This window comes from Macaca nemestrina, chromosome 5 (genome assembly GCF_043159975.1).
Source record: "Macaca nemestrina isolate mMacNem1 chromosome 5, mMacNem.hap1, whole genome shotgun sequence".
In the NCBI taxonomy this organism is placed as follows: domain Eukaryota; kingdom Metazoa; phylum Chordata; class Mammalia; order Primates; family Cercopithecidae; genus Macaca; species Macaca nemestrina.
Window position 1 is genome coordinate 135,841,886 of NC_092129.1, and position 13,806 is coordinate 135,855,691.

At 41.5% G+C, this 13,806-nt stretch overlaps 1 protein-coding gene across 2 annotated transcripts in view; it reads right to left on the reverse strand.

Annotated features, from left to right (window-relative positions):
• Positions 1 to 267: 267 nt before the first annotated feature.
• The window catches only part of LOC105490918 (meprin A subunit alpha), a 43,440-nt gene continuing 29,901 nt past the window's right edge, over positions 268 to 13,806 (reverse strand). For both annotated transcript variants that reach the window (XM_011756902.2, XM_011756904.2), the window contains 5 exons: positions 11,548 to 11,763; positions 7,596 to 8,060; positions 6,417 to 6,590; positions 5,619 to 5,919; positions 268 to 1,077 (listed from right to left, as the gene is read on the reverse strand). In XM_011756902.2, the coding sequence (XP_011755204.2) occupies positions 921 to 1,077; positions 5,619 to 5,919; positions 6,417 to 6,590; positions 7,596 to 8,060; positions 11,548 to 11,763 (1,313 nt within the window). In that variant the 3' untranslated portion in view covers positions 268 to 920. The remainder of the gene's footprint in view (positions 1,078 to 5,618; positions 5,920 to 6,416; positions 6,591 to 7,595; positions 8,061 to 11,547; positions 11,764 to 13,806) is intronic.

A 13,806-nucleotide genomic window follows, 5' to 3' on the forward strand; every position in this document is an offset into this window, starting at 1 on the left:
TCTATCTTGGAACTTGATCTATCTTGGAACTTCTTTGCCCCAGACAGATTTTATCTCCTTAGGAACTATGGAAAGAAAGCATAACTAAAAATACTTCTTTAAAGTTCCCTGATACCTTCAGTTTGTTAATATGATAATGTTGTACATAAATAGCTATAAAATATACTATTAAACTTAAAAGATCTGGGAAAGAGCTTTTGAACACCCCCACCCTTCAACACACACATGCACACCCACACTTACATACAATACCAGATACAAAGAAGGTGTTAACTCAATATTTATTAAATTTATTAAAGGTCTTCTCTTAGAATTTCACAGGAAAGCAAATGCTGTGAAGCCTGGCTGCCCAGAAGAACCTTTATTTGAAATCTTTAACAAGATCTTAAAAGAGTAATGACACCACTGCGTCTAATGAAAAATGAGCATTTGATTCTAATATATTCAGCATATGAATTTCATCGTATATATTTGATCTGCAATATAAATGAGAGTTTCTACATCTTAGTTATTCATTCATTTCTTGTTTTATTCATTCAACCATTGTTGAGTGCGCACAATGTGCCGCCCATGCCTCTAGGCACTGGGACCAGCATGGTCAATGAGAACAATATGTGCCTGCCCTCATGGAGCTTACAGTCTATAGGAAAGACAGTCAGTCAAACAAGTGATTTACTATGAAGTGTGATGAGTGTTGTCACAGGACACCCTAGATACATTAGGAGCACATAGCAAGGTAACGGGATTATGTGGGGCAGAAACATGACAAGGGTCACCTATGGGGCTGGAGGCCTTAGTCCTTGGAGGTCCTATCCAAAGCAAGGCTGATAAAAAAGCTGCCCCAAACTGCACTGACCATGGGAAAATAAGGCCTGCGTGGAGGAGGTGCTGCTGTGGTCTGGTCAATGCCAGCAGGCAGGTCACTTCCTTGGCCTTTGGGAAAGGATGGCAATGATGGAGAAGGTCAAGAAGATCACGCCAGCTGTGCCTCCGATCACCATGCCCAGGACGCTGCCGTGCACCTGCATGGCCTGACAGCGCTCCCCTGTGTAGAAGAAAGCGGGTCCAGAGATGCACCTGAGGGAAAAGGACATGAAGGGAGTGTGGGAACTACCCAGACCTCAGGTGTCTCCTAGCAAAACTCATCTCCACAGCAATAAAAATGGCAAATACTCACTGAGCAGGTCCACGTAGTGCCTGGTCCCATTTCAAGTGCTGTATATGAACCAACTAATTTAACCCTGCAACAACCCTTTGAGGTGGAGGCTATTACTTGGCCATTCTCATCATCTTCATCTTACAGAAAGGTTAAATAATTTGCTCAAGGTCACATTGTTAGTAAGCATTTCACACTTGAAATTTAATCCCAAGAGGTATACCTCCAGATCGAGGATTCTCAGCCACCAAGGATTCAGGAGGAAGGTCTGAGACACTAAAGGAACACATTGCCTGACACTGGCTAAGAATATAAGCTACAAAGGAAATTCCCCAGATACAGTCTGACTTAGAGCATCAGTGGTAGCTTGGAAACTTCTAAATAATATCAAATAAAATGTTACTGTAAGGTTAGTGTACTGTCACTATCTTATGAGGTTGCCCTGAGGGTCACATGAGATAATGAGGACACTGTACTTATCAAGGTATTTGACACACAGTAAGCACACAATGGCCAGCCCTTAGTTTTGTTTCTTAATGTTGTCTGGTATAAAGATCAACTAATCTCATAACCAAGGCATATAACTGGTAATGTCTCATCCATACCTTTGTAACAATTCCAGCCTTTGTTTCAAACATTCCTACTACAAAGTCTGCTCAGCAGAATTCTACAGGGCAGAGTGAAACAATCAGAAGTCAGCATTTTCTCCCTGGGCATGATAGCACACGCCTGTAACCCCAGCACTTTGGGAGGCCGGGTGGATCATCTGAGGTCAGGAGTTTGAGACCAGCCTGGCCAACATGGCAAAACCAGCCTGGCAAACATGGTCCCGTCTCTACTAAAAATACCAAAAAAATTAGCCAGACATGGCGGTGGGCATCTGTAATCCCAGCTACTCAGGAGGCTGAGGCAGGAGAATTGCTTGAACCCGGGAGGTGGAAATTGCAGTGAGCTGAAATCACTCCATTGCACTCCAGCCTGAGTGACAAGAGCAAAACTCTGTCTCAAAAAAAAAAAAAAAAAGTCAGCATTTTCTTTTACTAATCCTGAATGATTTTACCTTCCAAAGCCTCATCTCTATCCTGAGAATTGAATTCTTAGAAATCAGTGAGTAATAGCAAGTTTGTTACATTTTTTTTCTGACCCAGTCCCCTCCAAACACAACTTAGTGATATCCCCTAGTGTTATCTTAGAAAAACTTATTCTCCCAACTCTCAGCTGCAGGTTTCTAGGAGAGGAATAGTTTGGCTGAGTAGAGGCTGACATACAAGTGGCAACCCTGGCCTCCCTTAGCCTGGGAAGGATGAAGCCTGTTGGGGGCACATAGTGGAATCTGGCATCTAAGGGCTTGTCAGGCAAAGACATGCAGACCCATGGCTTTGGAGCCCAGAAACAGATGGGCCTTCCCCAATAAAAGGAACCAGAGGGCTTCTTGGAAGACTGATTGATTATATGGGTGGGGCAGGGAAAATAAAAGATGAGCCTAGAGCATGCTATGATGCCAGAAAGTAACATTGTGTTCATAAAATCTGATGTTGAAAGAGCACAGGAGCCAACCTGGAATAGCTCCCAAAGGCCAAAACTGGGACAATAGAAGCAACAAAATAAATCACAAAATTATTGCAACAGAGCCCACTGAATAAAATAAATGTTTATGATTCCTTCATGACATAAATAAACGATCGCATAAACAAATTAGCGGGGTGAAGGGGCCATTCTTCTTTACAGAAGAATTCTAATTAACGAGTGTGAAGGACATAGGAAATCAACATTAGAAGATCCCAGTGGTGAGTATTGCGGCGGGATGTGTCAATAGATGCTGAAATTAGCGTGTGAGGATTTGAGGAAAAGCAGGATGTCTCTACGGTCTTGGAATATCTCTCCCAAGATATGTATTAATTTATCGGGAGAACCCGCTCCTGATGTTTAATGTGGGTTCTTTTCTATTCCCTAAGTGTCTTGGCTGGGTTGAGAAATAAAGGGAAAGAGCACAAGAGAGAGAAATTTAAAGCTGGGTGTCCAGGGGAGACATCACATGTCGGCAGGATCCGTGATGTTCCCCGAGCCGTAAAACCAGCAAGTTTTTAGTAGCGGTTTTCAAAAGGGGAGGGAGTGCACGAATAGGGTGTGGGTCACAGAGATCACATACTTCACAAGGTAATAAAATACCACAAAGCAAATGGAGGCAGGGCGAGATCACAGGATCACAGGATGAGGTGAAATTAACATTGCTAAGGAAATTTCAGGCAAGCATTGTCACTGATAACATCTTATCAAGAAACAGGGTTTGAGAGCAGACAACCTGTCTGACCAAAATTTATTAGGTGGGAATTTTCCTTCTCCTAATAAGCCTGGGAGCACTACAGGAGACCGGGCTTATTTCATCCCTTCGGCTTTGACCATAAAAGACAGGAGGCTTCTAAAGGGGCCGTTTATAGGCCTACCCTCAGGACGCATTCTCTTTCTCAGGGACTTTCCTTGCTGAGAAAAAGAATTCAGGGATATTTCTCCTATTTGCTTATGAAAGAGGAGCAATATAGCTCTATTCCATCCTGCTCACCTGCGGCCAGTTCAAAGTTACCTGTCTTGTTCCCTGAACATCGCTGTTATCCTGTTCTTTTTTAAAGATGCCCAGATTTCATATTGTTCAAACACACATGCTCTACCAACAATTTGTGCAGTTGACACAATCACAGGGTCCTGAGGCAACATTCATCCTCCTCAGCTTAGGAAGAAGATGACATTGTCCTGGCAGCCTAAGAGATTAAAGTAAAGACAGGCATAGGAAAACACAAGGGTATTGATCGGGGAAGGGATAAGTGTCCATGAAATCTTCACAATTTATGTTCAGAGATTACAGTAAAGACAGGCGTAAGAAATTATAAAAGTATTAATTTAAGGAACTAATAAATGTCCATAAAATCTTCACAATTTATGTTCTTCTGCCATGGCTTCAGCCAGTCCCTCCGTTCGGGGTCCCTGACTTCCTGCAACATTAATTACAGAGGGAGAAACGGTAACTCTTCAGTGGAGAGGCCAACATGCCGTTGGCCGGATGATGAAGGTTGACATCACCAATACTGACATGTACCGGCATCATGTACCTGCTCACGTGATGCAGTGAGAAGGCATAGCACATCTTTACTAATCTTGCCACAAATGTGAAACCTCAATCTAATCATGAGAGAACAAGATGAACCAAAAAAAAAAAAAAAAAATCCCTGACCAGAGATCTTCAAAAGTGTCAAGGTAATGAAAGACAAGAAAGAACTAAGGAATTGTTCCAGATTGGAGGGGATTAGGAGACAGGAGACATAAAAGCTAAATATAACATGAGATCCGTAATTGGATCCTGAAACAGAGAAAGAACATTAGTGGGAAAGTTGGGAAGAGCTGAATAAGGCCTGTAATGTATTTACTAGCATTGTACCAATGTTCACTTGTTGGCTATGCTAATTGTACTACTGTTTGTGTCATATGCTAACATTAGGGAAAGCTGGGTGAATGGTATAGAGAAAGCCTCTGTAGTATTTTTGCATTGTATCTGTAAGTCTAAAATTATTTCAAAATAAAAGCTACAAAAAGAAAAAAACATGGAAACTAAAAAGAACTCAGAAGAAATGTAAATTTTTGAGGCAGGCAGAATAGTTCCTACATCTGCTACTGTTCAAATGGAACTGCTACTTCTGTCATCACATACCTCCTTTTGTGAAACAGCTTTTAGGGTTTCATGCAAGCAAACATTATAAAAATAACTATTAAATATAGCAAACTGTGCTGCCAGACAGACCTAGATGCAAGTCCCAGCTTCAGCATTTTCCGTCTGGGTAGGTTTTAGATAAATTACTTAACCTTTCTAAGCTTCAACTTCTTGATACACTAATTGGGGATAAGAAGAGCCCTTATGTCAGAGGTGGCAGTGAGAATGAATTTAGATCATGTGTGGAAGATGCTCAGGAGACTACACAATGTATAACAAGGGGTCAGAAATATCAGGTGTTCTTACTACTAATATTGAAAATATAACTGTAATAATAGCACTGTATAAATGACAGACTATAGAACTAATAATCATTAGGAACTAATAATAACATCTGTAGTCAGCAAAGATTTAAGCTTCGTCTTGAGACCCACTGTCATGGAGTAGAAAGTCCCTAGGCTAGAAGCCATCTTGGATGTTGTTAGAGTTAGAAATTCCAACAACATCCAAGATGCAGTTGACAATACCCCAGAGGAGGAAAAGAGGTGGAAGTCAAGAGACAAGGAGACCTGGGACACCTCTGTCCTGGCAGCGTAAGCCCATGAATCCAGGGCACACCTTTGTAGAGTCAAGGAAAACCGCATCCAGTTGATCATCTGAGGTAGTCTTCGCCCTACTCTGCAAACAGCACCCTTTACCAGGGGAAGCATGCACGCAGCCCAGGTCTGCTGGCCTGCCTGTCTCCCCAGTCACAGAGCCTACCTGCAGCTCGCCATCCCCTTCACGTTCACACAGACGCCATCATTTTGGCAAGGGTTTGGGTCACATGGGTCTCTGAAGTACTGTGGCCAGTTATGGTCCTCCAGGGGACCTGTGTTCTCCACTGACCGCTTCTGTCGGCTGGGCTGCCCCTGGCTCAGGCTGACAGGTAGCACTTCCTCTAACATGGCCTTTCCCGAACCTTCTTCGGAGACCTGCAACTCCTGGCCTTGGAGAATGAGGCTTCGGGGGCTCAGTCTTTTGCCTTTAGTGGGAACTTCAGTCTGGCTGAGGTGGGTGATATCTTCAGGAAATAGAGGGTCATGAGGAAGATCCAGGATTAGTAACTGACTACAATTAACTCCCACTTCTGGTGAAAGTTCCCCAGCCTGCTTCTATCTCCCATCACCCTTAGTGACATGAAAAAGTGGCTTTGAATCCAGCTGATTCCCATAGTATTAGCTATTTTTATTTTAAAGTAATCCAGTCACATTTTTATTTATTGAATTTGCAAAAGGAAGCATAAAGTTAGCAAGGATAGACTGATGGAAACTAAATTGAAATCAGCCAACTGTTACCTCTGATAAAATTATCAAAAAGATGACACTAAAATTTCAGTTTCTTTCAAGGACAGTTAAAATAAAGATGTGAGTCCTTGACCAATTGAATAAAATGTGGTTCTCCTACAACACATTTTTCTTAACCTCATCCCCACCCTCTATGTGTGCTTTAAAATCAGGATAAAATTAGTAGAGTGCCAAGAGCATAGGATTATTTACTCAGGAAGACCAACAAAAGTACCTTCAAAGTCCACAAACATGATGAGGTCATCATTTTTCAGGAAGCTCCTCCTTTTCAGCATTTGGTGGGAGATGAAACCACTCCAGCCAAAGTCGATGCTTCTAAAACAATCACAGTCTGTATGATAGGTTCCTACCCTGGACGGCCTGTCCCAGATGACAGTGTCATTTATCACTGCAAAGTTGTAGGTAACATAAAATCACATTACCTCTTTAGATTTCACTTTCCAGTTTGTCTTTGATAAGGATACAGGGCTTTGTAAATCAGAAAAAAAAAAAAAAAAAAAAAAAAAAAACGTGTTGGAAAAAAATTAGGCTATTTACTCTTTCCAGGAGAACTGCAATTCAGAATTGAAAGATGGGAGAGGCAGAGAATCACAGCTCTGAGTGATCTGTTGTCTGCTACTGAGTGACTCTCTTAATGAAAAGAGAGGGACAGCTATGACTTCTTTCTTCTAAGGCTTAGGTCTTCTCTTTTGAAAAAAAAAAAAAATAGTGCCGGGCACAGTGGCTCACACCTGTAATCCCAGCGCTTTGGGAGGCCGAGGCGGGTGCATTGCCTGAGCTCAGGAGTTCAAGACCAGCCTGGGCAACACGGTGAAACCCCGTCTCTACTCGGGAGTTTGAGACTGGAGAATTGCTTGGACGTGGTAGGTGGAGGTTGCAGTGAGCGGAGATTGCACCATTACACTCCAGTCTGGGTGACAGAGCAAGACTCCATCTCAAAAAAAAAAACAAAAAAGTTTGTCCATTTCTTTACTGATGTAAGTTTATTTCATGAACATAGTAACATTGAGTACTATTTTAGGAGTAAGTACACTAGCTCTGCACAGAGCCTAGCAAGTTCTGAGTATTTGATAAATGATTAGCAGTATCTGTTTCCTCAATCACAATGAACTCGATGAGGCAGGGACCACCTGATTCACTGGTATTCTAAGTACCTAGTACAGAGTTTGGCACATGGTAAGCCCTCAATAGACGTTTGATGAGTGAATTTAGGAAAGGGAAGGAGGATATCATGGCACTGAAAATCTTAACTTGAAATTCCAATACAACTATGTTATTGGTATTCCCAAGGAGACAATGTGAGGGGAACGTTACTCTTTCTTGCACAACAGAATCACATCTGTGGGCCTTTCTGGGTCGAGGAGTAGTTCTTATTTATGCTGACACCACCCACCTGGAGATGTATGCAACTTGGAGGTAGTGAACACCATGCTTGAGGACATCCTGTTCCTGACATCGGGCTCCTGGTCGAGGATGGTAATTATCACCTGTCTGTTTTCTACTGGCCACTCCAGGATAGCATCGTTCTCCCCACTGCACATGTGGAAAGCAAGTCTCAGGTAGCCAGAGTTTTCTCTGCCATGGGGGTATAAAGTTAACCCAAAACCATAGCCCTCTGAGTTGTAGAATCGAGGGCTCTGAAGCTTGTCCCCTTTGCTGGTGTTCTCCAAGACTTGGGAGAAATTCTGGACTGTCCAGACCCCCGTGGGGCAGGGGGTTTCTGTTAGAGTGATGTCATCCAGGTAAATTCCCCCAGTTGAGTTCTGAGGGTCGCCTTTTGTGCCCTGGAAAAGGTAGCGAAACTTCTGTTCCTCTTTGAGCACCACATGGGCAATTTTCCAATTATGGTCATCATCTCCTGAGGACAGAGAACAAGGCTGGTGAGAATCGTGGCCAACACTTAATGAGTATTTATTGTGAGTTTGGCACAGTGCCATGTGCTTTCCGTAAATAATCTCATCAAATCCTCACAACAGCCCTATAACATAGGTACTATTATAAACTGGCTAAGTAACTTTTCCAAAGTTACGTATCTAATAAGGAAAAATGGTTTCTTAAAATACTCTGATTTATTTTAAAATTCACATTCAAGTCTTAACCATGAATTTGTTTTCCACTATCAGTATAAGAATCCAGGTTCTGGATTTCCTCCTGAGTGGGCTGGTTTCAAGTGTAACCCCTAATGTTAGCAATGAAAGCCCAAGTGTTAGGCTGAATCATATAAAATAGCCATTTTGTAAGCCAAAAGTCAAAAAATAGTAACTCCATATGGTCTGACCTGTCACTTGTTGCCAGAGAGCTATAAGGAATGCTGAAGAGCAGATAATAACTTGTAGGACTAACTGAGTCTTCCCTACCTGAAACTGACTCCCTCTCCAACATCTAGACTTTTTTCTCTTCCTTATATTATCTGAAAGTCCACCATGTAGGGGAGCGAGGTAATCCAAAGAGATTTCTAGACAATTTCTTGTCTAGAAATTCACATTCTAATAAAGATTAGGTCTACTTGCTTTTTCTCTGAGCAAGAACTAGAGGTGGGACTTTTGAATTAAGAGCTGAGGAAAGATGGTGAGAAGCCTGTTCTAGAACATGGGATCCTCCGTTGAACAGCATACAAAGCCAGACAGGAGCTTGGGGATACTGGAGAGAGGAAACTGCAAAAGCAGAGCAACTCAATTCCCCAAAGAGATGCACCTACATTGGTATTTTTGCACAGGATATTCCCTAGAGTTGGGCTTGAAGAGGAGAGGAAAAATGCTTCCAAGTGGAAGTCATGTTGGCCAAACTGAGTTCCTACAGATGAGTGTCTTTTTTCCTTCTTCTGTGTCTTTTAACCAGAAATCTACTTACAGAACTATATTTTCCCTGAAATGGAAAAGACCTTTAATCTCCCTTTGTTTTCAGGCCATTCTCTTTAAGGACAACTTCAAGGGACAGGTCTAACAATATTCTGTTTCCTAGGGTGGAGCTGATTATGGTCTGTGTGGTTAGGTTACATGGGAACATAGGAGAGAGCTAGAGAAAGCACACGACCACCTCTGTAACATACAAATCTAGGTAGCTGCAGTATCCTGGGCAGAGCACTGCAGCCTACTGGAACACACACGGACTTGAAGGGCAATAGGTGCCAGAAAGTCTAGGAATAGGAACAGAGATATAGGATTTGAACTATTTATCCAGCAGGTTATAGATCACGGGAATTCTGTCAAGAGAATAGGATTCCGTTCTTGCTGATGAGTACCTGCTTTGTTTTTTCTTAATATAGGATGTCAAAATGAGGTTGAGATGGGGGAATTTGGTACTGGGAAGGAGACCCAGGAGACTATACCATATAGGCAAAGATTCATCTGTGAAATTTTTAAGAAGGTTTCATTTATATGCTTCCACAGGGCTGCCCTAAATCAGTCAGGCAACAACGCTACTAAGATTGTTTGAGACAAACTTAATCCTTGTTAGTTCAGAATTGTCATCTATAAGGAAGTCCTGGCCTCAGTAAAAATGTGTGTGTGTGTGCGTGTGTGTGTACATACACATAGTTGTATGCAAACATTTTTCATGTAAGTTTGTATATAAGCATTACGTATGTAACATATATTATATACAGATATGCATATGGACATATTTTGTGTGTAACTGTTTTGGTCAAAATATACATTTTGCAAAACTTAAAAGCTATTCAAATTGGTTGCAACTGTCTTAAGTTGAATATCACATAAACAACACTAAGTGATATTCAATTAACCTTTTTGAAAAATGTCATTGACAAACCAGTATCGGAACAGACTACTTTAAAAACCCATTCATACAGTGTTCCCAGGGAACTTACACAGACATACTCTGAATTCAATGAAACACAAAGCACAGCAGTGTAAGAAAATAATTAAGCATGCGATGTTTGCTTGGTTGGTTTTATGCTTAAAAGTAACACTTTTAGCTTTAGATGAAAGTGAGTGATAACAGCTCCCATCAATACTATTGAAACTCCAACTCATTTTCTCATTAAATATTTACAATCTTTGGTAACATAACACATCCTCAACTCCTAAAGCGTATCTAGCTGTCATCCTTTCATCATGTAAACTATGATAAATTTCAACCAGAAAAGTGAGCCCCTCAAAACTGTGATTTGTAGAGTTCCCAGGCAGCCCACACAGTGGCTTGGATATAGGTGATTTGGGCACCTATTCTTACAAGTGACCTCTAAGGAAGGTTTCTCCTTCAAGAGCAGCAGATATATAAAAACTAATTCCTTTCTCTGGACTCATTTCAATGGATAAATTAAATGCTAAGGTAGGAGGTTGGATGCTAGGATAATCTGGCCATAAATCAAGATCCAGGGTTATAAACAAAGTATTTGCTTTCTTTTCTTGTGGTGGTGGTTCATTCATAACTAGGAAAAGGGAGACAAGCTTTCTTTTCAACAAAAAGTTTCTCCATCTGTAATCATTTACATGTTGACCTTCTTATGTAAATATTCAAAGCGACACTTAGGAACATGTAAGTGATTATAGGAAGTTAACGTATACAAATGACTTATTTGCCACCAACTTCACAAGCAGGCTTCAAGTTACATCAGCATATTAAATAATGGTATCATTTGTTTTTCTGAAACAGATGCAAAACACTATGGTCAACTTTTTTTCTTTTTCTTTTTCTTTTTTTTTTTTTTTTAGATGGAGTCTTGTTCTGTTGCCAGGCTAGAGTGCAGTGGTGCAATCTTGGCTCACTGCAACCTCCGCCTCCCGGGTTCCAGCAATTCTCCTGCCTCAACCTCCCAAGTAGTTGGGACTACACGCGTGTGCATCACCATGCCTAGCTAATTTTTGCATTTTTAGTAGAGACGGGGTTTCATCATATTGGCCAGGATGATCTCAATCTCCTGACCTTGTGATCCGCCCACCTCGGCCTCCCGAAGTGCTGGGATTCCAGGCATGAGCTGGTCAACTATTTAACTACTCTCTGTCCAGCAACATCAATTCCCACAGGTCTTTTAGCTTCTTATCTCCATTCCTGAACCATCCATTTTCTCAGTCTTGGCCTTTGCTTTCTCTAAATTTCTAGTGAAAACTGGATTTGTATATTCTGACTGGCTTCTTACAAAAATATATTTCATCCCTACCTAAGCCCAAGATACTGCTTCTAATTTCTCAGTGGTTAAAACATTCATAGAGTAATTAAAACATGCCATACATTATGTTAAGCTCTGAGAAGAGGAGGAAGTGGGTGGAGGAAAAGGAAGAGGCAAGAGAGAAGAAGGAGGAGTAGGAAGAAAGAGGGAAGGAGGAGAAGAAGCAGGATCCCAGATTTTAACCCAATCCATTCCTTGTGTGGATGCCTCTAAGTACCTTGAAAAGTCTGCACCTTTACCAGCTTGCGAACATTGCCTGTGCTGTCATCCCTCCTGACCCAGACAATGAGTCTGTCTGAAGGACTTCCGGTCATTTTATAGAAAAATTGCAGGCACTGCTGCTTCCTCTTTGGGTAAAGAATCCGAGACTCCAGTAGGGCTGCCTCTTCCGCGGACCCTGAGCTGGTGCTGAGCTGCATGAAGTAGCCGGCACCTATGGAAAGAGCACCCAGACATCACACGTCTGGCTTCCCACACCCCAAGGTTCTGTCCACCCAAACAAAGTGAAATAGTGAACCATGGCCATTGTCCAGGCAACAAAAGCTAGAACTCTTCAGAGGAAAATAAAAAGAAGGACATTTTTCAACAAACATTCTCTGTCTCAATGGACTTAGTCACTGGCTAAAGCTTGCTCTCCACTGTTGCGTTTGATTGCCTTTGTTCCAAGAATGTGAAATGTATACCTCTGACTTAAAGAAACACAGGCTTCAAGCAATGTTTGATGGAATTTGGTGTCTGTGAGATGAATTCTATTATTCTCATTGACTTCGTCATTTAAATTAGAGATTCATTCCAAGGAAAAGAGTTGGGTTGGTCTCGTCATTGTATAAGACACTGTGGAATTCAAAGGGTTAGGATTTGGTTTTAAACATTGACAATGATAAGGGTTCAATTTCCCCTGTTGCTAGCCTAATAACTAGGTGGCAAAAATAATCAGTGGCAAAAAATAATCTTTACTATATTATAAGAAGGGCTATTCAGGACACATTAGAGACTAAATGGAAATTTCTCCTGAATGTAAAGGGAGGCATTGGAAGGACACTGAAGAGGGTGAAAAGTGTCTACATTAGTGCCAGAGATGGGGTTTACCTGACTCAGATACCTCAAAACTCATTCCTCTAAAAATAATCAGGTAGCTAAACAAATGTACCATTTGGTAAACCACACACTTGTCAAAGTCAAGCACAATGAAAAATTCTTGCATATGAAGAAGTTCTTTATCCTGTGTTCCAACACTCAACTCCATATCAAAACACTTCAATCAAAACATTTCCCAAGATAAAAATAAAGTAAGTGTACAGTATAGTGCTGGGTACTCCAGTGTTGCTCCGTGATGCTCCCAGCTTCATCCCGCCTCACACTCAGGCACTTGCCTTTCATATCAGCAGCAAGCAATGATGGTTTAAATAAGCCTCCTACCATGCTTAAAATATCACAATGACTTTAATATTAATGCAGGGCAAATTATATTCCCTTGTAGCTTCTTCTCAGTATTTGAACTTGCCTGAGACCTCTGAATTATAATTATATATTGAATGCCTGGGTTACAAAAAAAAAAAAAGAGTGCACAAGGCTAAAAAGGTTTCTAAGTAATTCTTACTGAGGAATTCTTTTATGAAGCATTCATTGAGAGTCAAATAATTCAAGTCCAGAACTCTGGAGGCCTAAATTATCCCCAGCTCTGCCAATACCTAGGTGTTTATTTATTTCTGTGGGTTTTGAATGGGAGGGATCCTCCCAAGGGATCCTTCGAGCTCTTCATGTCTATGCATCCACCTGTAACTACGCAAGAGTTCTCTAGCAGAGGGACATGTTTCATTACATACCTCCTCTGAAAGAAGCATAATAGCTGCTCAAGTTAACCTGATACAGCTTTTCCAGATCTTTCTTCTGGGCTGTGGTCCTTTTCTCTTACTAGAACATTCTTTCAGCAGATTCCTCTCACAGTAAAGATTACCTTTGTGTTTAGCTGGCAATTGTACATTAGCCTAGCAGCAAGCCCACAGAATAGGTTGGATTAGAGGCTAAAACGGAAATTTAGAGAGCACTTCAGGCTTGGATCAACCTTTGGACACTTGGAATGATATATTTGATAATCTGATCTGTGACAGAAACTTTTACCCTCTTCCAAAGGTGGAGGAAGTGTCAGTGGCTTATCACCTCTGACATTCCCTGTGGTGGCCTGGAATCTGGGTGACAGGCTGTGTCCCTTCTGGGAAGGGAATCTCACCAACTCTCAGACAGTTGTAGACTAAGTGACTTCGCAATAGTCTAGTCTTTAAAAGGCTATAATAATCCATAACCTCATCTGCTTCCAAATATGGTTAAGATGAATTCAATGGCAGGCACAGAACACTAGAAGGCTAAAACAGAAAAACAAAATAAATGGAACCTCTGGAGAGAAAGGGAAGATGGAAAAATGGGAAGTGAAGCTGCTGGTCTGCAGGTAGGGGCTTTGTATGCATTATCTTCTTCC